General features: G+C 47.6%; 1 protein-coding gene across 2 annotated transcripts in view; it reads right to left on the reverse strand.

Moving 5' to 3' along the window:
• ZC3H4 (zinc finger CCCH-type containing 4) overlaps window positions 1-25,879 on the reverse strand; it is a 73,408-nt gene that overhangs the window by 24,234 nt on the left and 23,295 nt on the right. For both annotated transcript variants that reach the window (XM_088458098.1, XM_088458099.1), the window contains exons 6-13: window positions 10,802-10,895; window positions 10,598-10,716; window positions 10,341-10,442; window positions 9,131-9,244; window positions 8,788-8,895; window positions 7,217-8,283; window positions 6,878-7,116; window positions 6,007-6,240 (exon numbers count right to left, since the gene is read on the reverse strand). In XM_088458098.1, the coding sequence (XP_088314224.1) occupies window positions 6,007-6,240; window positions 6,878-7,116; window positions 7,217-8,283; window positions 8,788-8,895; window positions 9,131-9,244; window positions 10,341-10,442; window positions 10,598-10,716; window positions 10,802-10,895 (2,077 nt within the window). The remainder of the gene's footprint in view (window positions 1-6,006; window positions 6,241-6,877; window positions 7,117-7,216; window positions 8,284-8,787; window positions 8,896-9,130; window positions 9,245-10,340; window positions 10,443-10,597; window positions 10,717-10,801; window positions 10,896-25,879) is intronic.

Raw genomic sequence — 25,879 nt, forward strand, 5'->3', positions numbered from 1 at the left:
AAGAGCCACGTCGTCAAAGACACGATCCAGCTCCGCGTAAAGGCAAGTACCCTGAGACAAGGAGGTCCGGACGTTGAGGCAACAGGGACGGAGTGTCAATGGAGAGACTCTGAAGATCTGAGTACCAATGATATCTGGGCCAAGCTGGAGCCACCAGCAGGACCATGCCTCCATCTTGTTTGAACTTCCGAAAAACTCGAGGAAGAAAGGAGACTAGAGGAAACAGGTACACATACTGGAAGTTCCACTTCACTGACATAGCGTCCACCAAGGTTGCCTCAGCATCTCTTGTTCTGGACCCGTAACACTGGTAATTTGTGATTGTGTTGGGAGGCCATGAGGTCCACCTCTCGGAGGCCCCATTTATCCACTAGAAGTTGAAACACCTCTTGGTGAAGAGGCCATTCCCCTGGATGCACGTTGTGACGGCTGAGGAATTGTGCTTCCCAATTGAGAACTCCCGGAATGAACACAGCCGAAATGGGCGGGAGGTGAGACACTGCCATGACACTTCTGTCAATGCTGCCCAACTTCGAGTGCCTACTTGATGGTTGCTGTAAGCCACCATGGTGGCGTTGTCGAACTGAACCTGCAAGGGTTTTCCGTGCAGTATGTGTTTGGCCAGATTGATTGGGAGTGTTGCTTCGACTGCTGTCCAACGGCCCTGAAAAGAGTGCGGACCGGTAACTGCACTCCAATCCCAGACACAGGTGTCCGTTGTTACGAGTACCCAGTCCGGGATCCAAAAGGGGCGACCCTTGGTTAGATGAGAAGACAGAGACAGACGCACCTCCGGAGAGAGCACCATTGTCTGAGCTTTGATCTGGTGGGGTAATCCATTCCACCTGGAGAGGATAAGCCCCTGCAGAGGCCTGGAATGAAACTGGGCATATTCCACCATGTCGAAGGTGGACACTATGGATCCCAGAACTTGCATCGCTGAGTGGACTGACACCCGGTGCTGTGGAGGCATCTGCGAACTCGCAGTTGTAATGTGGATATCATTTCTTAAGTCTGAAATATTCTCTACTGTTGAGACTCCAGAAGGGCTCCCAGATGAACCATCCTCTGTGAGGGAATCAGGGAGGACTTTTTCCAATTGATTAACCACCCCTGCTCCTGTATAAAAGCAATTGTCAGTTGCAGGTGGTGGCGAAGCATTTCTGGATAACCCACTAACAGGAGGCGGCCATCCGGGTATGGTAGTAGCCGGATACCCTGACTCCGTAGATTGGCCGCCATTTTAGCCATAACTTTGGTAAACACCCTTGGAGCTGTGGACAGCCCAAAGGGTAGCGTCCGAAACTGGAAGTGTTTCTGTAGTATAGCAAACTGGACATAACGCTGGTGAGAGGGCATTATACTAACATGTAGGTATGCGTCCTGAATATCCAGCGATACCATAAAATCCCCAGGTTGTATAGCCAGTATGATGGAACGTAGGGTTTCCATCCTGAACCTGGGCACCCTGAGGAATTTGTTCAGGGATTTGAGGTTGAGGATACGCCAATGAGACCCATTCGGCTTCTGCACCAGAAAGAGTAGAATAATAACCAGTCCCTCGCTGGGATAGTGGGACTGGCACAATCATCCCTGCTTGCAGCAAGAACCTGGATCTGTAAGACCTTGTTCTTGTATGAAGGAGGGCCTGTGCAGAAAGCTGGTGGGGAGGTCTTCGAAGGAATGAGAGGGTGTACCCGTGAGAGACCACTCCTCTTACCAAAGTGTCCTTGGTGGTTTGACACCAGCACTGGGCAAACAGAAGTTGGCTTCTCACTCTGGGATCTCCCAGAGGGAGGCTCGCCCCGTCAGGCTGAGGGTTTATCCTCTGGTTTGGAAGCAGGGCATCTTGTGCTCCAGGCCTGTTTCTTAGGCTTGGTCGCCTTCTTGGCAGCTGACTGTCTAGGAAAAGACTGTCCTTTGGATTTTCCCTTGGGGACGAAAGGACTGATAGGAAGAGGTTCGAGACTTTGAAAGAGCAGAAGCTGAAGGCAGAAACGCAGATTTCGATGCTGCCAATGTGTCAACAATCTTGCCCAGGTCTGGACCAAACAAGACCTCCCCATTGTATGGTAAGGCTTCCAGGCCTCTCTTACAATCAGCATCCGCCCTCCAACAGCGCAGCCACAGTGAACGGCGAGCAGACACGGCCGCAGCCGAGACTCTGGAGATCAGTAGACTGGCATCCAGCGCGCCTCACCAATATTTGCAGCCGCATCTCAAATGTGGCCAACCAACGACAGCTGATTCTCAGGAGCTTCCGAGGGGAAGGAATCCTCAAGTGCATCGCCCAGCTCTCTATAGCTTTAGCTACCCATGAGAGAGCCATGGACGGGCGGACAACAGCTCCTGAAAGAGTATATGGATAAAGAAGAAATGGAAGGCATAGGTAAGGAAGCGCTTGTAAATAAACGTGTAACGTGGGAATCCTCCGCAGGGGGTGATTCCCATTTTTTTTTTTAACAGTCAGCCTCAGGAAATGGGCAACATGAGGCCAAACGCCTTTGAGGTTGATACCTCTTACCAGGCGATTGCCAGGCAGCAGCCATGTGTTCTACTAGCTGATCTGAATAAGGGAATACTGCCAAAGTCACCTTTACCCGTTTAAACAGAGGGTGTTTGGATTGAGGGGCTGGATCGTCATCCTCTATTGCCAATATGGACCTGACAGCACGCACCAAGGCAGGAATATTAATATTTGACTTAGTCTCTGCCTGTTGCTGAAGGGATTCGGGGTTAGAGGCATCAGCAATCTCTCTGTCGTCAGATGACATCTCAGACTCCGAGAGCTGTGTGGACTGAGATGACAACACAGGACACTTAGTTGACTTTAGGTGTTTCTCACCCTGCAACATGGACTGAAGGTCAGCATAAGAAGCCGCCAGGCTCTGTACTTAAGTAGAGAAAACATCTACCCATGGTGGAGGCATAACCTGTGAAAGTCCCTGTGAGGGAATGACAGTCTGCTGTGGTACAGGAGTCTGCATAATCTGTGGTAGTCAATGCTGAGATAACCCCATAAGGGAAAAAACACTTTTCAGACATATCTGCAAAGTAATATGAGATACAATATGGCACTGGGTACAATGCAACCAGGAGTATATAGGCTACTAGTAGGAGAGCAATACACTGGTCCTGTCTGATGCTTGGGTAAGCTGCAGGAGCCCACTAAATAGCACAGTGCAGCACACAACAGACCTCACAAATATAATTTTTTTTATATATGTGAAGTATAGGAACCACCCTAATTACACCTGTATTAGGGCAGAATTAGAGAAAGGGTATAGATATATGCTGACAGTTAGGAGAATATGACAGACAGTCAGCGCTAGCATAAGTCACATACAATGCAGAAATCACACTGCAAATTGTCACTACGTTCAACTACACAGACTCTGACTGGTAGGCTATAGCGCTACATACGCTGACCCCAAGGAGAGGTATGTAGGGGACTAGACCAAGCGCTGTCCTGAGACAGCTGCGACTGAACCACTGAAGAAAATGGCCGCCGGAGACCTCAGAGGGGGCATGGCCGGAGGAAAACAGCTCAGAGAAGCCAGACCTCAGAGGAAAGGAGCACTGAGCTGAGGGGAGGAGCCGCTTTAATGGGGAAGCGGTCGCCCCTTGTTGATTATTTAATTCCCGGGACGCTGGTTCCCGCACCAATTGTCCCTGGTGGTCTAGTGGATAGCAATGGCTAGAGCCTGCGTCCACACTCAGCAACTCCGGTCTGTCCCCTGAGACCGGAGGTATGACTGCTACCACGCGAGTCACCGTTAGCGGTGACCCGCCTTACCTGTCCCCTCAGCATCCGGCTGCAGTCTGGGTCCTCCTACGGGGCCTAGGCTAGCACTGACCCCGGGGGGATGCCTGCCGAGATCCCCAGCTCTGTACTGGCGTCGCGGCACCAGAGGGGTGACTGAGCAGCAGCGCAAACGTCCCACGGACAGTCTGCTGCTGCGCGCTTTAAGTAGTAAAAGTTAAAGAAATTCTAAAAATAAAAAGCTTAAGGGCTGCCTAAGCAGCCCCCGCGTAATGGTGACCCTGACTCCGGCCGGGCACCAACGAAACTGAGGTGCCTCTGGCTTGGGGGCTGGGTATATGGAGAGTGGACCGATGCATCCTGGGAGCTGAAAGCTTTTAACTGCGTGGTGCCCGGATTCCAGATCCACCACCTACACCCCAAGGTCTCCCTGTGGATCCTATGGACCCTGAAGAAATCAAGAGTATTTTCTGAAAAGGTATTTTTTGACATCCATAGTGTCCTTACCAGTTTTCGCCTGTAGATGGCGTTCCTTGGAAAATACAGCAAAGACAGGGAGTTTCTGAAGGTACTGTCCACTGAGCAAGCTTTGAATAAAGCAAATGACAATTGCAAAATTGCTCCCAAACACCAGAAAACACGAAAAAAGTTGTTCAGGTAAATTAGTTTAATCTGTTTGATTTAAAAAAAAACTTGTCTGAACCACCGTTTTCTAGGTGTTTGGGAGCAAATGGCCAATTGTAATTTGCTCCCATGCATTACCGGATTTTCATTCCAATCAACCAACTAGTTGGATGGTTGGAGGAAAGTTGGTCCTGTGTATGGCCGGCTTTAGCAGGCTCTCTGTGCCACTACAGAATTCAATGAGGAACTGGACACTGTTGTTTTGGAACCCCTCAGTAAGTCATTATACTCAAGTGGACACAACTTTAGATACCAAAGTGGCTGCAAAGACTGGGGTAAGCACAGGATCGAGGTGAAGAATAGGCTCTTTGAAGATCATATAATCTGTTGTCTGAGGTTCCTTTAGAACAGGAATGGGGAACCTCAGGCCCGAGGGCCGTATAAGACCCCCGGAACCATTTGGGCTGGCCCACTGAGCTTTTTTCTGCTAGCCTCATCTGGCTAGCAGGGTGCGTAGAATGGCAGCCTGCAGCCAGAATCTATGCAGCAGTGCTGTCTGGAGCATCCTTAGGATGCTTCAGACGGTCACACTGCTGCCCTTACAGCTCCCTCAGGATGCTCCGCTGTAATCCGCAGCGATTGTGGCCCTGCCCCCCGTGTGACATCATACGGAGGGGGCATGGCCTCACCGGCCCCGCAAATAATATTCTATATATCAAAATGGCCCTCGGCAGAAAAAAAGGTTCCCCACCCTTGCTTTAGAAGATGCTGGGCCAGGAGAGAAATTGTGCTCCTCCTAGATAATAGCATACTGAAATATCCACAGCTGAAGAGGATTTCCACAATGCCAAGTCACACTGGCAGAGGGGTTCAAGAGCTCCAAACAGTCAAGAAAGTTTGTCTTCCTTTCCCCAGACTCTTAACTGGGCAAAACGATCACTTTCAAAAAAGGGAGTGACATCCTGTAATCCTTAAAGCTTTGGGTCCGAAAGTACTACCCTTACAAGACTATTGACAACTTCATATGCAGGAAGGGGCTCGGAGGGGCTTCCAAACTATCAAAGGTCACATTCACATCATCTTCCCTAGTTTTACCCTGCACATTATTCAGGAGTTGTCCACCACTTACCCGTCCAAAACATCCACTAGAAGCCTAATCAGTGTGAAAGAGGAATTCTTACAGCTTGCACTTCCCATCCCAAAAAAGGGCCATGATTAATCTACTTCTAGTAAAAGACACCACCCGAATAGTTAGCCTCTAGAGGTGACATCTGTAAGTCAGTCTTTTTTATGCAGTGCCCTGCTTCCGGGACAGGGGGTTTAGAAGCATCTGTCCCACTCCTGTTAAGGGAAAAACATGCCTTTGCAATACATTCTAACAGCCTATGAGTGCTGCAAAGCTTTTGGCTTTTTGCCTCTTTACAGACTGCAACAACGCATACAACCACCTACAGAAGGTTGATGTAGTTCAATACTAATAGCAATTGGGAGTTGTAAGAACTTATTAACCAATGTAGAAGAGGTAGTAAGCGCATGATGCATATTGTTAAAATTATGAAAACTATTAAATAAACTTCAGACAAACATAGTTAGATGAAGTATGTGCAGCTTCCCATTACCTTCTTCATTGTCTCTGTCGTGCTGGGAGCCCCCAGCCATTCTCCTGGCTTCTTCTTCCTGCTGTTTTTGCTGGATGCGCATGTACAGGGCGCGCTGAGTTGAGGGCAGGAAGTCGGGGACGTTTCCTTTGTTGAAGTTGGATGGTACATCCATATCTTCAGGTGCCTGCTCTGGTGGGAGCTCATGGAAATGGTGAGGCTCTTCCTGTATCCCGCCATACTCATCATAGACTCCTTAGAATAAATGGAATTTATATTATCAGCACATGTAGCCATTATCTTGGCTTTATAATCCCAGGAGCTGCACAAGTTTCATGCTACCAAGTTAGGAGGAATCGGTATGATTTACCGCCGGTCACAAGGCCTGCGGTTCAAATCTCGACAGCGGAAGCCCGGCAGTGAAGATCCCGACAGGTAAGTATATTTTCTATTTACTAACCTAACCTCCCCCCCCTAACCCTTCCCTTAGGGGTGTCTAACCCTAACCTCCCCCCAATTGCCTAAACCTAACCCCCCCTACCCCACAGCCTAACCCTTCCATTGTCTTATTGTTCCATATTCAATTTCTTCATGTTTGCTGAACCCTTTTGGTTTCTTGGATTTCCTCTCACATTTTCTTTTTTTTTTTTGCTTTTCATATATCCTTTATTCTAATTCACTTCCTTACCCATATAAGATAACAGTGTAAGGCGGTCTTATCCAGACATTATAGCTTTGTTTCAGGGCTTGGCCGGTATATCCATCTCATCTTGCGTCAATTGCTTGATTCAATCATTTTGATTTATGGCCTGTTTATGCATCTCATGTAATTTATACTCTGATAGGTCAATAAACAGTTCTAAGAAAACACAGCTATGAAGGGCAAACATACCGGGGTCTTCCATCATATTGGGGTCCATCTCCATATTGGGCTCTTGATAATATTCACCATAGAATTCCGGGCCAGGTGGGCCATCGACCATCATCTCAGAGCCATCATCAGGGCCATAGGGCATCATAGGAGGACCTTCATCCATGCCCATGTCATGATGCATAGGGCCTTGAGGACCCATAGGCCCAGGAAACCTTGGAGGAGGTGGCCCTGGAGGACCTCCTGGTGGGCCAGGTGGTCTAAATAGCAAAAAGATATACAAAATATTATTGTTACCCACACAAACTCCAATACACATAGAACATAAAAAAGTAGCACAGTGAATGAGCCATAACTCACCTTACACCCAATTTGTGAGCCAAATGGGCAGTGGGTCGCACCACAATTTCAAATAGTGAAGGTATTTTGCGTTGGCACATTTGAGAATCCATAGACCCAGACGGAGCTCCACCAGACATTGGACTTCCAGGCATTTGATCTATTGGAGGACCTCCAGAACCTGGGCTTCCAAGCATTGAAACTGGAGATCCATCTTGCATTGGAGGCATGGGCCCGCCCGGTCCAACCTGCATTGGAGGCATGGGCCCTTCCGGTCCAAACTGCATTGGAGGCATAGGCCCTTCCGGTCCAAACTGCATTGGAGGCATAGGCCCTTCCGGTCCAAACTGCATTGGAGGCATGGGCCCTCCCGGTCCAACCTGCATTGGAGGCATGGGCCCTCCCGGTCCAACCTGCATTGGAGGCATGTGCCCTCCTGGTCCAACCTGCATTGGAGGCATGGGTGCTCCTGGTCCAACCTGCATTGGAGGCATGGGCCCTCCCTGGCAGGGATGCATAGGTCCTCCTTGATAATGGGGCATTGGGCCTTCTGGTGGTAACTGATCACTTGGACAAACTTGCATGGAGTGCATTGGGCCTCCTGGCAAAGGACCACTAGGAACCTGAATACCAGAATCACTAGGCATTTGTCCTCCTGGAATAGGACCTCCAGGCACTGGACCAGCACTAGGCAAAGGGCCACATGGTCCTCCAAGACCCTGTCCACTCAACACAGGGCCTTCAGGAACTGGCCCAGTGACACCAGGCATACTTCCTCCTGATAAAGGACTTTCAGGACCCTGCATATCTGAAACTGGCCCAGCTGGAAGCGGAACACTTGCGGTAACACCTCCGGGAGGAGGGGCAGAGTTAGAGTTGGCAGATGTTACAGACGCAGAAGGTGCAGTAGGTGGTGGGGATGATGGATCACATTGCCCAGTGGAACCAGAAGATCCTGTTGGGACAGAAGGTGTGGGTAGAAGTCCAACCCCAGGGGGTGGTTTAGGTAGCGGATTTATGCCCTGTTTTTTCAGCTCCTCCACATCCTTCTCGTCCTCTGCACCAGCTTCTGCATCCTCAGCCAAGATCTGTGTTCAGCACAACATAAATTTAGTACAGAAAAAGCCCTGAAAATATCTGCACACAAAATTGTAGGTAAAGGTGTCACAGCAAAATATACAACAGACAAATGTAAATATTTTTCGTACTTAAGAATCCTTAGTTTTTACTCTTAATTGTAAATTCTAAGGATATTAGATGTCAGTTCTGTGAAAAGCATAACAAGGGTAGCTTCTTAGTTCTATAAAGCTTACACTAGTAGGCTGATCGGTCCACACAAAGCCAAAGTCTAGACATAGACAAACTTATTTCTAGCAACACCAAACTTCTGCAACAAATACATAATCACAAGAAACCAATCAGATTCTAGCCATCATCTTATAGAATGTAGTAGATAATTATAATAATCTGATTGGTTTCTATGGGCAACACTTCCACTTGTCCTTTTTAGACGATTTGATAAATATCCCTTAAGAAGCCGAAGACAACAAACCCTATTAGTGAATGCATGCCCTATAGTATGTGCTTAGTACCTTATCCAGCAAATCCTGTGTCTCATCTGTGAGCTCCTCATGAGAGAACATGCACTCCTCGCCATTGACGCAGTTGCCTGTGGTGTGGTATAACTTGCAAGGGAAATCATGTAAGTAAGGTTAAGGAGACTCAAACCTGCAGATCCACATCAGCTGCTAATTAGAACATCAGCCCATATCCACACACAAGGGGATCCCATCGTATAAACTCCCACCAGACCCTCCCCTTTGGGAAGGTCTCTCTCTTTGGGCATAGCAATGTACGGAGTTTTAAGTCTACTGTACGGTAAGGTGATTTGTACAGGTTTATCTATTATACAGTATTATGTCCCAATAAAAGGATATTGTGCATATAAGGGCAGCTGTCTGCTCTGGCACAGTAGCCTGTAACATAGAACTTGCAGAGTCCTCGGCGCCTTGGAACCTCCACATCGTGGCTGAAATTACAATGCTCCCCCTGCAGGGTGATAAAAGAATTGCAATCAGCACGCATTGTCTATTTAAACATTAAAATAATTATACCAGAGACCATTAAGAGGGCAACTGTTAATCCTTAAAGAAAAAAATACAATTATTAAGAACTACAAACACCACAGGGCAATCATATTTATAATCAAAAAAGTAAGATTACTGCACTAGTTAGCAGGTGTAATTTATAAATTTTATGATGAACCCCATATACTTCAAAATCTCAATAAATCTGAATTATAATATTTAATTAATTAATATTGGGGGTGCTGCCTGATGGACACTGGAAAGTACAACAGGATATAGAGGAAAAAAAGAGAATGTCTTGTTTCAGGTGCACAAAGCACCTGAAACAAGACATTCTCTTTTTTCTGTATATCCAATCACATTTATAAAAATGTATTTAAAAAAATGATCTCAGAGTCCTCAGCTATCTGGCTCAGATGGTTGGAGCTCAGGGGAGTCGTCCTCCTCTCCTGCTTTCAAGCCATACTTCATTTCAAATGTTGACCATGTTTCAGGTAAACTACTTAAATTATCAACATCTCTCAGCGCAATACATTATTATGATCTAACTTCATCTGTCCGGACATCCTTGATTGGCCTGGCCTGCAAACCCCACTCTCCCTTTATTTTCCATTTCTCCTGTCTCTTTTCGCTGCAACCCCCCCACACTTATTTTCTTCTGGACCTTTCTCCGCTTAAACGTGGTTTTATATACACATGTAATCTTTCCATAAACAACCAACACCAAATTTTAATTTTCCACTTCGAAAACATTTTCAAAACAAACGAACTAGCAAATACTTATGTTTTTAATATGTTACTTGTTTAAGTAGATGTTTTCCGTTTGGTATAATAGTACATGTGAATGCATGCCAGGGGGGAGACAGTGGATACATGTCTCCCCCCTTTCTGTGGAGGTACTGTTAGACACACTCCACTAGTAATTCAAACATTCAAAAACATGTAGGGAGTGTAAACTACACATACAGCCTTGTGAGTGTCTAATACAAAAAAAAGGCTATAAAACCGCTTTTGTTACTCTCACTGCAAAGTTCCATGCTGGCCCTATTCTGACTCACCCAGGTACACCGGCCCTCAACGAAGTATTTACAGATTACTTTTCCCTTCTTGTCAGCTCGATGGTGAGGCTTCTCGTAGTCATTTCTGTACATTCCACCATCCTGGACAAGAAAGAGACATGTCAAGAGACCTTAACAAGGAAGGAACATGGAGCTCTGGCCCAACCCATGAACATTTGGAAAAAGTGTACAAGCCAAGAATTTCCTTGTGTATAATTATTACTTTTGGGACACAAATAATAATGGTCATTGCTTACTCCATCTTCTTCATAGTAATCGTCCTCATCATTTCCTTTCCCACGGCCTCTTCCTCTGCCACGACCCATGCCTTTGAATCCTCTTCCACGGAGCCCTCGACCCCGACCCCTATGAAACCCTGAAAGCAAGAAGCACAAATGTGACTAAATCCAAATATTTGCTGCCCTCTACCATCAGTTCCCCCCCCAAATGAACAAACCTACCTCTACCTCTGCCTTCTTTAGACTTGCGATACTGGTTCAGCTCTTTGGAATATTCATCGTATTCCTCATCTGCAATCATCTCCTCATCACAGTACTGCAAGGACAAAACAAATGACGACACTGACTATGACAAGAATCACAAAATGGCTTCACAAAATGTCATCTAAGTGGGAGGACTGCAGCTAATGCACAGGCCGCTTCCCACCAATAAGGGAAGGTGGCTATTTCAGATCCTGACAATAACCAGTGAGCTGGCTGAAGCATGCATAAGGAGCTCTGAAGCATTTGACTGAATATGAGCATATAATATTGGCCGAAACACTTCAGAATTCATTCTGCTGCTTTTGTCAGCAGTCACATCATCAATAAATACAAGGGAACCAGTTCCATTGGCAGCCATACATGCCCACGCCATGACACTACCACCACCATGCTTCACTGATGAGGTGGTATGTTTTGGATCATGAGCAGTTCCTTTCCTTCTCCATACTCTTCTCTTCCCATCACTCTGGTACAAGTTGATCTTTGTCTCATCTGTCCATAGGATGTTGTTCCAGAACTGTAATGGCTTTTTTAGATGTTGTTTGGCAAACTCTAATCTGGTTTTCCTGTTTTTGAGGCTCAGCAATGGTTTACATCTTGGGGTGAACCCTCTATATTCACTCTTGTGAAGTCTTCTCTTGATTGTTGACTTTGACACATATACACCTACCTCCCTGGAGAGTGTTCTTGATTTGGCCAACTGTTGTGGAGGGGTTTTTCTTCACCAGGGAAATAATTCTTCTGTCATCCACCACAGTTGCTTTCCATGGTCTTCCGGGTCTTTTGGTGTTGCTGAGCTCTCCGGTGCGTTCTTTCTTTTTAAGAATGTTCCAAACAATTGATTTGGCCACACCTAATGTTTTTGCTATCTCTCTGATGGGTTTGTTTTGATTTTTAAGCCTAATGATGGCTTGCTTCACTGATAGTGACAGCTCTTTGGATCTCATATTGAGAGTCGACAGCAACTGATTCCAAATGCAAATGTCATACCTAGAATCAACTCCAGACCTTTTACCTACTTAATTGATTATGAAATAACGAGGGCATAGCCCACACCTGTCCATGAAATAGCTTTTGAGTTGATAGTCCCATTATTTTTGGCCCCTTAAAAAGTGGGAGGCACATATAGAAACCGTTGTAATTCCTACACCGTTCACCTGACTGTATAATACTGAAAAGTTGAATTCAGAATCTTCAGCACAACGTGTAAGGCAAAAAGATTGGCTTTTTGCGGAGGCAACACAGATTCGAAGTACCCATAAGCTGAAAAATCAACGGCTTGGGATGTAATTGCAACCTCTATGGAGGATAGTACCATATATTGAGTCTTTGTAGATAAAATGAGGTCTGCGGAGCCAAAGAACAGAGAGGGAGATAAAATTTAGCAAAGCAGTCAGCAATGGCGTCAAATGATGTCTGATATATCATTCTCCAAAACTTGAGGATAGTTGGACTAGCAACAGCAGGAGTATCACCACCCTCTATAGTGGGAATGCTAGTCTCCATATCAGAGAGCCGAGTCAAGGTAACGGCAAATCATAACATGGAAAAAACAACGCATCGTGCAAGTTCGCCAGTCGAGCCACGAGCCTCTTTTTGGAATCAACAATAGCAGTGAGGAGACGATCCATAGTATTCAGAGATGGTATATCCACGGAAGGAGATAACAATATGAGATATGGTAAGAACTTACCCTTGTTATCTCTATTTCTACGAAGTCCATAGGGTTCCACAGGATACCTTGGGGTATAGGTGATGACGTCAGTCTTCAGGCACCACAGAGTTAAAGTTTTCAGCCTCCCAGGATGCATCTGGGTCCCTCTCCTATACCCCGCCCCCATCGTATGCCACACACGATGGTAGATTCTTGCCGAGGAAGGTTTACAAGCTCTTAGTATGGTTTGCACCACGGAGCTAGAAAAACCCTCTGGACCTTAGCATGACCGTTTCAACAGCCACACCGAGTCAGGTCCGGGTGAAGACAAGGATCCTATGACAGCAGATTCGGTCGTAATGGTAACCTCAGAGGAACGTCTACTGACAGACTCTGGAGGTCGGAGAACCAGTGCCGTCTGGGCCACTCGGAAGCTATCAACAGTAGCGTACCTCCTTCTTGATTTGAATTTCCGTAATACCCGCGGAAGAAGGGAAAACGGAGGGAAAAGGTAGGCAAACTGGAACATCTACTAGACGGACAGGGCATACACCAGAGACGCCTTTTCGTCTCATGTTCGAGACCCGTACACCGGCAACTTGTTGTTGTGCCGGGACGCCATGAGGTCTATCTCTGGAAGACCCCACTTGTCCACCAGACTCAGAAAGACGTCCTGGTATAAAGACCACTCTCCCGGTTCCTCCTTGCTGGTTTAAATAGGCCACCGTGGTGGCGTTGTCCGACGGGACCTGCACAGGGTGACCCTGGAGAACCGGCTGTGCCCGCTGGAGAGCTCTTGACACCGCATGGAGCTCCAGAATGTTTATTGGAAGCTCCGCTACCGCCCGAGTCCACCTGCCCTGAAACAAGTGTGGACCCGTGACAGCTCCCCAGCACCGGAGACTGGCGTCCGTTGTTAACAGGATCCAGTTCGCCACCCAGAACGGGCGTCTGCAAACACCAGGTTAGAGACAGGCGAACATCCGGAGTGAGCCCCATCGTCTGGGACTTGAGACACTGAGGCAATCCATTCCATCTGGACCGGATCAATAGCAGCAGAGGTTTGGAGTGAAATTGGGCGTACTCCACCATGTCGAATACCGACACCATTGAGCCCAATAATCTCTTTGCCAAGTGTGTCGACACTCGACGACACTGCAGACAATTGCGCACCCTCAACTACAAAGCAAGGATCTTTTCCTCCGTCACAAAGATCCACTGCTGCCTGGAGTCCAATAAGGCCCCGAGGTGCAGGATCCTCTGAGACGGGGTGAGAGTGGACCTCTGCCAGTTTGTCAACCAGCCGTGACGTTGCAGTACCGCAATCGTCAGATCCAGATGGTGTAAAAGAAACTCTGGAGACCCCGCTATCAACAGGAGGTCGTCCAGATAAGGCAACAGTCGGACTCCCTGCATTCGCAGGAGAGCCGCCATGACCGCCATGACCTTGGTGAATACCCGTGGAGCAGTCACCAGGCCAAAAGGCAGTGCCCGGAACTGGAAATGTTCGTTGCAGATTGCCAATCTGAGGAACTGCTGATGGCGCAAAAAAATAGGGACATGCAGGTAAGCGTCCTGGATGTCCAATGACACCATGTAGTCCCCAGAATAATGGACCGCAGGGTCTCCATCCGAAACAGAGGCACCCTCAAGGACTTGCTGAGGGCCTTTAGGTTTAGTATTGAACGGTAAGACCCATTGGGTTTCTGCACCAAAAATAGAATGGAATAGAAACCCAGGCCCCTCTGGGAAATTGGAACATGCACTGCGACCAGCACCGGGCGAACTGAAGCAGGCGCCCCCCACTTTGGGGTCCCCCAAAAGGAGGCCTGGACCGTCAGGCCGCAGGTTTGTTATCTGACCTAGGAGCCGGACATCTGGTACTCCAGACCTGATTCTTGGGCTTGGACAATTTCTTGGCCCCAGCCTGCCGTGGACAGGACTGTACTTTAGGCCTACCTTGGGCCCTGTGAGGCCAAAAGGACGACCCACCAGCACTAGAAAGAATCGTAGCAGACAGAAGACATGCAGATTTTGCTGCTGCCAACGTAACTACAATTTTGTCCAGATCTGGACCAAATAGTACCTGTCCAGACCTTCTAATCCCTTTTTGGAATCCGCGTCCGCTTTCCAAGAACGCAACCATAAGGTGCGACGAGCAGCCACGGCTGCAGAGGAGATCCTAGAGGTGAGCATACAAATATCTAAGGCCGCTTCATTAATGTAAGTGGCCGAGTCTCGGAGATTGCCCACCAACTCGGTCTGTTCAGCCGAACAGTCAGAGTCCAAAGACGCCTCCAAATTATCCGCCCAGCGCTCCATAGCTCTGGCTACCCAACACACGGCCAGAGCCGGTCTGGATGCTTCCCTGCAAGGGAATAAACGGCTTTGAGGCAGATCTCCACCTTGCGGTCAGTGACATCCTTCAAGGATGACATGGAAGGCATAGGCAATGTGGCACTTTTGACTAGGCGTGTGACATGTGAATCCACTTGCGTAGGGGATTCCCGCTTAGAAAAATAATTGACCGCAAACGGATAAGCCACGGCTAAGCGTCTCTGGGGCTGAACCGTTTACCTGGATTTTTCCACGCCTCCTCTAAATGATCCACTAATTGATCAGAAAGAGGGAACACCGTAGCCTCACCCTTAATATCCTTAAAAAGGCATATATGAATGTGGCCACCAAAGGATCAATATCCTCAATAACTAAAGCCGAGCGGACCGCTCGAATAAGACCAGGGATATACACCTTGGACTTAGCGTCCGGCTCTTTGGTACGGAGAGGTTCTTGGTCAGATAGATCCAGAATCTCCCCATGATCTGACGTCTCATCGTCATCCCCATAAGGAGCAGATAAAGACGCCACCGGCCGTTATGAGGCCGCAACACAGACTCCCCCTGTAAAACATCGGACAAATGCTGAACCGATGTAGTTAAGAGTATTAACCCACGCAGGCTCCGGAGAAACCTGGGAAGGGACAGGGAGACTGTGGGGTACCATCAATTGTCTCGGGAACTCCCGCATGGGTGACGACACCACTGACTGCTGGGACAAACCCGTCTGGGTAAACGCAGGTGGCGGAGCTAGCTGGCCCACAAGGGTTGTAAGCGCCTTAGCGAAACAAGCCCAGGGAGGTTCCTGTACCGGGACCGTGACCATAATCGGCCGTGACAGTGCCAGGCACTGGGGGCATAACCCCTCCGCGTTACCCTCTCCCTCCGCTATTGGTACCTTACATTTAGTACACATGAGCTGGAGAGGAAAATCAGTCTCAGACATGATGGTAAGTATGTGACACTCACACCTATACGTATTGGTATAGTGTGAATAACACCCTGCACACCGCGCACCGCAAGGGCTTTGAGCAGAGCAAGATCAGGGACAGTAATAAAGCTGACAGTAGAAAGTGAAAGTACAGACAGCAGGCTAGCAGTTCAGTCACATACAATGCAGAAGAAACAAATCCCTGCACTATTAGCGCTGATTCTCAACTACTCAGACCCTCAGGCTGGTAGGACTCAGCGCTGCATACACTGACCTGTGACAAACAGAGGAGAGGTATGCTGGGGGACCCAGACCGCAATGCCACCGCTCACAGGCTTCCAGCAGTGTTCACCATGCTTTAAAGATGGCCACCGAGGAGCAGAAGATGAAGGAGGCCGGCCTGGGGAGGACAGCTGACACACTGTGGCCAATCAGGCAGAGCAGAGAGGCTGTGTGCAGCAGGGGAGGCGCCGGCTGTGAGACAGGGAAAGCGCGCTCCCCTGGCATGCATTTAACCCCGGGGACGCCGCAGCGCATGCCGCTCAGCAGCGACCCGCTGTCCCAGGGGGTAGTGGAAGCGCAGGTTGGTCGCCTGGCTCCACGCTGCAGCCAGTCCCCAGGGAGCCCCCTGCCTGGGGACTCAGGACCATGTGACCAGCAGGGACCCACCACGGGACCCCGCTGCTTACCTGCATCCCCTTGGATCCGGCCATGGTCCAAAACATCTGGGGACACCGCTAGCCGTGACCCCAGATGTCTACCAGCATCCCCGGATCAGTACCGGCGTTCTGGTACCGGCGGGGTGTAGGGGAGACGGCATGGACGTCAGTACTGACTGTCCATGCTGTACTCCCAGATGTGCAGCCAGCGCTGCCTTTAAAAGAAACTTCAGGGGCTCTTCATAGCCCCCCTCTGCACAGTGCCTCCGACTCCGGCCAGGCACCGACGAAACTGAGATGCCTTGGCCCGGGGGCGGGGTATAGGAGAGGGACCCAGATGCATCCTGGGAGGCTGAAAACTAACTCTGTGGTGCCTGAAGACTGACGTCATCACCTATACCCCAAGGTATCCTGTGGATACCCTATGGACCCTGAAGTAGAAATATAGATATCAACTCAGGAGATGAGGATAGTACAAAACTGCCAGGGGATGATCCCTAACTATAGTATAGGAAGTTTCAGGGCTAGCAGACAGGGTGATGAGGCAGTGAAGATCCAAAGAATAAGCCACAGCAGCAGACTCCGTTATCACACTCCCACTCCAGAGAGCATAGGAGAAATATAACAATGGCCGACACAGAGCAGTGCTTTAAAGATGGCGGTCGGGGCCGGGAGACGCGGGACCGCAAAAAACTTAGAGCTGTAATTTGCCAGGGACAGGATTTGCCACGTATCCAGCAATCCAAAACACAGACCGGGTGACAGATGTAGCCAGCACTGGAGTCAGGAGCCGAATCAGCCGCCAAAGCCGGATCCAAGATGGCGCCCGCGACGAGGAGTTACTGATGGAGAAACTGTCAGCGCCTGTATCTCATCAGCCAAAGAAGATAGGCAGGCCGAGGAGCTCCTGGAACGCGGAGAGGTAAGTAGCCAACAATAGTCGAGCTTAAGGGTCTAGGCAAATGATTGGGCCTAGGAGCTATGGAGTCAGTTTCCTGTCACTAGCTCGTACAGGCCACGCCTCCAGGAGCTACTTTCTAATACTGGGTACACCACACTAGACAATATGTTGTCCGATCCAACGGATTGTACCGACATGTTGGGCACATCGTCTAGTGTTTACCCTCTATGCCGCTGATGAGGCGTGCTCCAGCGGGTTGTCAGCAACATTCTCCGTCGGTCATACATGCAGTGCCAAATGGGTATGTCGTCAGCCCCCATCGTTGCTCTGGCGCAGCACACATCGGCAAATGTGTATGCACTTGCTGATGCCAGCTCCCCCGCCGGGTCCAGTCACTTCCGAGGTCGGGCTGGGTACACATAGTCTAGTGTGTACCCAGACTTACACCTTCACAAAAGCAATTTTGCTACAATGTAGTAAATTTGAAACTGAAATGATTAAAGTGGAGGGGCAGAGAAGGGGGAGGAGTCTTAAACTAACAAGTCTGTCGTGTAATTGTGCAATGTTACAGCACTAGTGCCCGCTATACAAGGTACAGTAGTGTCTCCCAATATTGGTGAAAGAGAAAAGGAGTTATGGTAAAAAAATTACCTTGGTTAACGCTTTCTTCGAAGTCCATAGGGTCCACAGGAAGACATTGGGGTGTAGGTGGGACCTGGATGACCACACAAACAGCAAACGTTTTCAATCCCAGGATGCTCCAGTCCTTCCACCTATACCCCACCCACAGCCTGAGGGCACTTCAGCTTTGTTAACAAGCCAAGGCAGGAGCAGTATAGAAGGAAGACTGGTACACCGAGGAATATCACTCTCACACAGAGAAGGTGATCAAGTGACCAGGAAAAGAAAACCCATAGAAGCTAGGAGCATCATGGTGGGTGCCCTGTGAACCCTATGGACTTCAAAGAAAGAGTTAACGGGTAAGTTACGGGTAAGTTTCCTTTTCTCCTTCAGGGTCCATAGGGCTCCACAGGGGAGACAATGCGGATGTCCAAAAGCAGTTCAAGGGTGGGAATGCTCCTGAGCTGATAGAACCCTATGCCAAAAAGGAAGCATCCTGAAAGGCAAATGTATCAAAAGCATAAAACCTAAGAAAGGTGTGGACAGAAGCTGCATAGCATAGCTGTTCAGCTGAGGCGCCAAGCCGGGCTGTCCACGAGAGACCCACAGAGGTAGTAGAATGAGCAAAGACTGTAGTCGGCACAGGAAGGCCCGTCTGCGTGTAAGCCTGTGAGATAGTCATGCGAATCTATCTGGCCAGAGTCTGTTTGTTAGCTTGCCATCCCTTCTTGTCGAATCCATATAGGACAAAGGAGGAGTCTGATTTCCGAATGGAAGCAGTACGTAGTCCACGTAGAGCTTTACAGCACTGACCACATCCAAAGAGGCCTCACCTGCCAAGAGGTCTGGTGAATTAAAGGCCGGAACCACAATTTCCTCATTCAGGTGGAAGCGAGAAACCACCTTGGGAAGTAAGCCCGGGGGTGTTCGAAGAACAGGCCTGTCCTGATGAAACATCAAAAAGGGGGAGCGACATGAAAGCGCCCCTAAATCCAATACCCTACGGGCAGATGCTATATCCTAAAGAAACAAAGTCTTTGCAGTGAGCCATTTGACATCACTGATTCCAGGGGTTCGAATGGAGGTTCCTGAAGTGCTTGGAGCACCACTGACAAGTCCCATGGAGCCACAGGAGGGACAAAGGGAGGTTTGTATTCGTAGAACACCTTGCATGAAGGTGTGAACATCCGGTATAGGAGCAATTCTGCGCTGAAAACAGATAGACAAAGCAGAGACCTGCACTTTCAGAGATGCTAGGCGGAGGCCTAGATCCGATCCAGCTTGAAGAAAGGCAAGAATTCTGGAAACCTTAAAGACCTGAGGGTCATAATTTCTCGGAGCACACCATTGGAAATATGTATGCCATATTCTGTGGTAAATCCTGATTGAGGCTGGTTTACGTGCTTTTAGCATGGTCTGGACCACAGAGGTGGAAAAACCCTTAGTTAGGATTGATGTTTCAAGAGCCAAGCCGTTAAAGACAGAAGAGCTAGGTCTGGATGTAGACATGGACCCGGAGACAACAGATCTACTCTTAGAGGAAGCTGAAAAGGAACGTCTATGGAGAGCCTTTGAAGATCAAAGTACCAGTGATGTCTGGGCCAGGCCGGAGCTATTAATACAACTTTGCCTCCTTCCTATCTGAACTTTCGAAGCACTCGAGGAAACAGGGATACTGGAGGGAAGAGATATGCTAAATGGAAGTTCCGTTTCACCGACAATGTGTCTATGAAGGCCACGTCGGGGTCCATAAGTTGGAAGTTTGTTGTTGTGTCTGGAGGCCATGAAATCCACCTCCGGAAGACTGCATTTGTCCACTAGAAACTGAAAAACTTCTGGATGCAGAGACCATTCTCCTGCATGCACACTGACGGCTGAGAGAATCCCCAGGATGATCACTACGGAGATGGCTGGGAGATTGCGTTCGGCCCAGGTGAGAATGTGGGACACTTCTGTCATTGCTGATTAACTTCGAGAGCCCCCTTGGTAATTGAGGTAGGCCACAGCCGTGGTACTTGTACTGGCCTGTTTTTCATATTCTGAGCCAAAGTGAGAGCTCTGTAGATGGCTCGAAGTTTCAGGATGTTGATTGGCAACACTGCCTCGACTGGGGACCATCGGCCCTGGAAGGAGTGCTGGCCGGTTACTGCACCCCACCCTCGGAGGCTTGCGTTCATGGTGAGGAGAGCCCAGTCCAGGATCCAAAAGGGACGGCCCTGGTTCAAATGAGAAGTCTGTAGCCACCAGGCTAGGGACCGGTCGAACCTCTGGGGAGTGGCTCATTGTCTGGGATTTGAGCAGATGGTTTAACCCTTTCCACCTGGAGAGGATCAGGTGTTGGAGGGGCCTGGAGTGAAACTGGGTGAACTCCACCATGTCGAAGGTGGACACCAATGATCACAAGGCCTGCATTGCTGAGTGAATCGACACTCTGCGTAGTCTGTGCTGTAGTGCTGAAATCTTGTCCGCCGTTAGGAAGATTCTCTGAACTCGAGAGTCCATGAGGGCTCCCAAATGTACCATCCTTTGAGAGGGTGTCAGGGAAGACTTTTTCCAGTTGTTCAGCCAACCGTGCATTTGTAGAAAGGCAATGGTTACCTGCAGATGGCTGTGAAGAGCCTCTGGGGAGCTTGCCAACAAGACATCGTCTAAGTACGGGAGCAGTCTGATCCCTTGACGACAAAGAGTACCCCATAACTGCCATGATCTTGCTAAAGACCCAAGGGGCCTTTGAGAGGCCAAACAGCAGAGCCTGGAATTGGTAATGTTGCTACAGTGTAGCCATCCGTAGGTAATGTTGATGAGAAGGCGCTATAGGTACGCATCCTGAATGTCTAGGGATACCATAAAATCTCCAAGCTCACATAGCTAGGATAATAGAACGGAGGCTTTCCATCCGAAACCTGTGCACCCTGATAAACTTATTCAAAGACTTGAGGATGAGGATAGGCCGATGAGACCCATTGGGCTTCTGAACTAAGAAAAGGGTAGAATAATAGCCCTTGCCCCGTTGTGAGGAGGGGATCCGAATTATTACTCCTGATTTCAGTAAGGACTGAATGGCTTTTTGGAGCAGCAGGGTCTTGGTTAGTCCGATGGAGATCCTGTGCAAAATAACTGTTGGGGGGTTGCCTCAGAAAGGAGAGGGCGTATCTGTGAGAACCACTTCTCTTACCCAGGCATCCAACGTGGTTTGATGCCAAACTTGGGCAAATTGAAGAAGTCACTTCCCACCCCTGGAAGCCCACAGGGAGACGCGCGCCCCATCAGGCTGCAGGCTTGTCCTTAGACTTGGTAGGTGGATGTCTAGTAGCCCAGGCTTGTTTGGCCCTAGGCTTGGAGGTCTTGGCTGATGTCTGTAGCCGTGAAGGACTGACCCTTGGCTTTGCCTTGAGGGCGAAAGCACCGAAAGGATGCAACCGTGGCTTTGTATTATATGCAGAGGGCAGGAACGCCAAAGTAGTCACAATTTTATCCAATACTGGACCAAACAGGATGTGTCCTGCATAAGGCAGAGACTCTAGAGCCCGTTCTGATTCTGACTCTGCTTTCCAGGAACATAGCCAAAGAATACGGCGGGCCACTACCGAAGTGGCAGATATCCTGGAGGGTAGGAGTTAAGTATCCATAGCTGCTTCACCTAAGTAGGAGGCTGCATTTCTAATGTGAGATATGTAGGACAGCTGTTCCCTCGAAGCATCAGGAGGAAAAGTCTCTTCTAGGGCCTATGCCCAACTCTCAATGGCTTTTGCCACCCATGCCGTAGCCCTAGCAGGACGAGTAATAGCTCCTGTAAGAGAGTATATAGATGTATGACAAGCTTCTATGCGTCTGTGGTTTCCTTCAAGGAGGTTGCAGTATGAATGGGCAAGGTGGCATTTTTAACCAGACTTGTTACATGAGAATCCACCGTTGGGGGAACTTCCCATTTAGTACAATCAGTAGCTGGAAGCGGGTAAAAGGAACTGAACCGTTTTGGAATTTGAAACCTTTTACCGGGCATATTCCAAGCTTCACTCATGTGATCAGATAGCTGGTCAAAGTGAGGAAACTGATCAAACTACCTTTTGTTGCTTAAAAAGTGCATGTTTTTTCTTAGGAACGGGTTCATCATCTTCTATTTGTAGAATAGTTTTAACAACTCTCACAAGAGCAGGTATATTTAGTTTAGAGGGTGGCTCCTCTTCTCCTGAGACAGAATCAGAGTGAGAAAGATCTGGGTCTTCTGCCTCCCCAGATGTTATCTCAGAATCAGATAACTGTGTGGATTGGGAAGATACCCTAGCACGTTACTATGTAAAGGTTTATCTTTTTGCAGTATTTGCAGAAAAACCGTAGAGGTATTAGCAAATTCTGTACTGAGGTAGACAGTACGTCTACCCATGGGGGAGGCAAAGGATTTGCAGGAGATACCTGCTGTGGCCATCCCATAGGTGGAGCTACCATGGGAACTGCTAATTGGTCCACAAGTTTTGCCAGCATTTGTGAAAAAGCAGCCCAGGGTGGGTCCTGAGGGAGAGACAACGGGGCTGGCGGACCTGGGGCTGTGTAACAATACAGAGACCATACAGAGGACTTACAAGATATCAGAGTAGGAGGAGCAGCATCAGGCTGCTTATTATTCTTTCCTCTGCCAGACAGTCACAAGAATAATAAGAGTTATGGTATAACATACCTTTGTTAACTATTTTTCTTTGAGGTCCATAGGGTCCACAGGAATTACCTTGGGGGTATGTGGTTGGAGTGATCCAGGCACCAAACAGTTACAAGCTTTAGCTCCCAGGATGCACTGGGTGCTCCTCCATATTTACACTGCCCCTGGCTACATGCATTCAGTTTATTACCAAGCCCAAGGTAGGAGAAGGAAAGAGGATAAGGAAGGACAATTGTACCACAAATACTCTCTCTAAGAAGAGGGAATCATTGAAATAAAAAAATATAAAAAGATTACCGAAATAACACAAGGTGCGTTAGTGTGGGGGCCCTGTGGATCCTATGAATCTCAAAGTAAAAGAGTTAACAAAGGTATGGTGTACCATAACTCTTATTTTCTTCTACAGGGTCCATAGGGTCCACAGGAAATACCTTGGGGATATCGAAAAGCGGTTCCCTTAAGGGTGGGGACGCTCCGGTTTGTTAGAAAGGAGATTCCGATGCCCAAAGGAAGCATCCCGAGAGGCAAATGTATCAAATGCGTAAAATTTTAGAGAAGTGTGGACGGAAGACCACGTGGCTGCCTTGCACAATTGTTCAGCAGAGACACCACAACAAAACGCTCACGATGATCCCACGGATCGAGTACAATGTGCTGTCACTGTGTTTGGAACAGAGATCAGCTTGTGTGTAAGCTTGACAAATCGTCATACGAAGCCACGTAGCCAGAGTCTGTCTATTAGCTGGCCACCCTTGCTTATGACAGCCATACAACACAAAAAGAGAATACGATTTCCTAATGGAGTTGGTGCGATCCACGTAGATACGTAGGGCGTGTACAACATCCAAAGAAGCTTCAACTACAGAGAGGCCTGAAGACTGGAACTACAATTTCTTCATTTACATGAAAGCGGGATACAACCTTAGGAAGGTAACCCGTCCTGGCACAAAAAACAGCTCTATCCTGATGAAAAATCAAAAAGGGAGAGCGAAAGGAAAGGGCTGCCAAATCAGAGACCCTGCGGGCAGAGGTGATAGCAAGATGAAATGGGGAAGCCTGTAGAAGTGCCCTGAGGCTGTGGGATAGGAGAAATTACCGGCGCATCCTGGGATTGAAAAGCTTTGCTGTTGGTGTCCGGTCCTCCAGGTCCCACCTACACCCCAATGTCTCCCTGTGGACCCTGAAGAATAAATAATGTATATATTTACTTAGATTGTACCTCTCGAAGTGGACTAGTTACTTACACATGTAAAACATAATGATAATGGTTACAGAACTTTTATACTATGGTTCATAATCACATTTACATAATGGCAAATACCACAAAGCAGTGTTCAGACTGTATAGATAAGGCAACTGGCTTGCATCAAGCATTTATTAAAGGTTTGCCCCGGACAGTTATTGCCAAACTTTTCAAGCACGTAGTGAAGACACCAAATACGGTCACATACATACAGTGAGGAGTCCATATTACTCCTATACCAGCAATCATGTCATTTGCACTGCTGAACATAAAGGATGATCTCTATGAAGCACATACAAAACACACAAGCAGTTACTATAAGCGACCCTATAATTATATTAGTACAGATTATTTTTTTTTAAAACAGGTACGCTACAAGAAAAGATGACATATCTTTTGTCGCAGGACATACAACTCATGGCGTGCCAACCTATCGGCTCTCACTGATGACGAAGGATGGACCCCTGTTATATCCAGAACTGCTAAGGCTCCTATCAATGTAGCCATAAGAGAGACGTGCTACAAGATATACACTAGATGGTACCTGCTGCTGTCTAAGCTCCACAAGATATTTCCAGCAACACAGAGTGCATGCTAGAGACAATGTGGTGGAGGAGGGTACATTTTACCATATCTGGTGGTCCTGTAAGTACGGGGTCTGATATCACGGGTTACAGGTCTCTACAGAATATATCTCATGCTTACAGAATAATACTGTGGCCACCTATCACAAAGTCAGGTCCCCATGATATCAATTTCAATCCTTCCTTGTTCCTAATCTTTCTTTACCTTTTATTTCCCCTATTCCCTTCAGTTTGTCTTTTCTCCTTATATTTAATATGGAGCTTCATGATATCTTCAATTAAGTATTTATTACATGGTTTTGACAATTTTGCTGCTATACTAGTTGCACTTTAAAAACTTTCGTTTGATGCAAATTGGAAACTGCTGTTCTTCATTGTATTTTTTATCATCATTTAATATGTTATTAATAAATTGAACCCACCGTTGATTAAGAGACATTCATTGTATTTAATTTCACCATTAGCACCAGTATCACTACACCTTCATTTAAATTGAAATAAAAGGTTTACAAAAAAGGTTCATGTCAGTAATCATTTATGTTGTAACGGCTGTAGCATATTTAGTGTCAAATAAATACAGTATATGTGGTTTAAATCTTATTTATTCTTTCTAATTATGAATAAATAGAATTGTGGTATTTTTAGTATCACACAAACTTTACAAAGGCACTTTTATCTGCCTAAAGGCTCCCATAGATCAGCAATCTGAAAACCGCATTTGAACAATTTGAAGATTTGTTGCCTGATTTTAGGATTTACCAATCTAGCAATCTGCACCCATACATTACAGATCTTTTTCAGTGATTTGCAGATCATTTTCAGCAAACACAGATCTGTCAATCTTGAAAGGCCCATCATTTTACTAGTAACGGTCTGTAAATCTGCTGATCTTCTCCATACTCTAGCAATCTACAGCCCCAATCAATCTGTTAAATCCAACATGTTGAATGACCTGATTTAGCAATTCCAATCACTTTTTGGTTGAAATCTGCGAACCCCATACATTGCAGATAGACAATCATCTGCAAATTGCAGAAATGCCACAATCAATTGCTGATGTTTGGGGGCCGCAAAGCAGGTGACACACTAGCCCCCATCTAGGCCTCAGTTTCAAGTGCACTAATCAATGGAGGGGGATTTAAATTAATGCTGATCCACAGAATATGGAGTAATTCTCTCAGTCAAGACAATTAAGAGACTGTAATGTCAATTATTAATATAGTGCCCTAAGTTCTGGCTGATACTCTTCACAAACAGTGCACTAACTGCCAATACTATAAATAGTGCACCAAGGGGGAGATGTATTAACCGCTGAAGCAGCAACAGCACACGTTATGTGCGTTGATACCGCTTCTCCTCCGTGTATGATTGGGGGCTATGCACTCCTGTCATTATCGGTGCTACTATCTGCAAGATAGCAGTGCCGATAGCATGGGCAATGAGTCAACGGTCA

Source organism: Taudactylus pleione, unplaced genomic scaffold (genome assembly GCF_031769625.1).
Source record: "Taudactylus pleione unplaced genomic scaffold, aTauple2 ptg000809l, whole genome shotgun sequence".
Classification (NCBI taxonomy): Eukaryota; Metazoa; Chordata; class Amphibia; order Anura; family Myobatrachidae; genus Taudactylus; species Taudactylus pleione.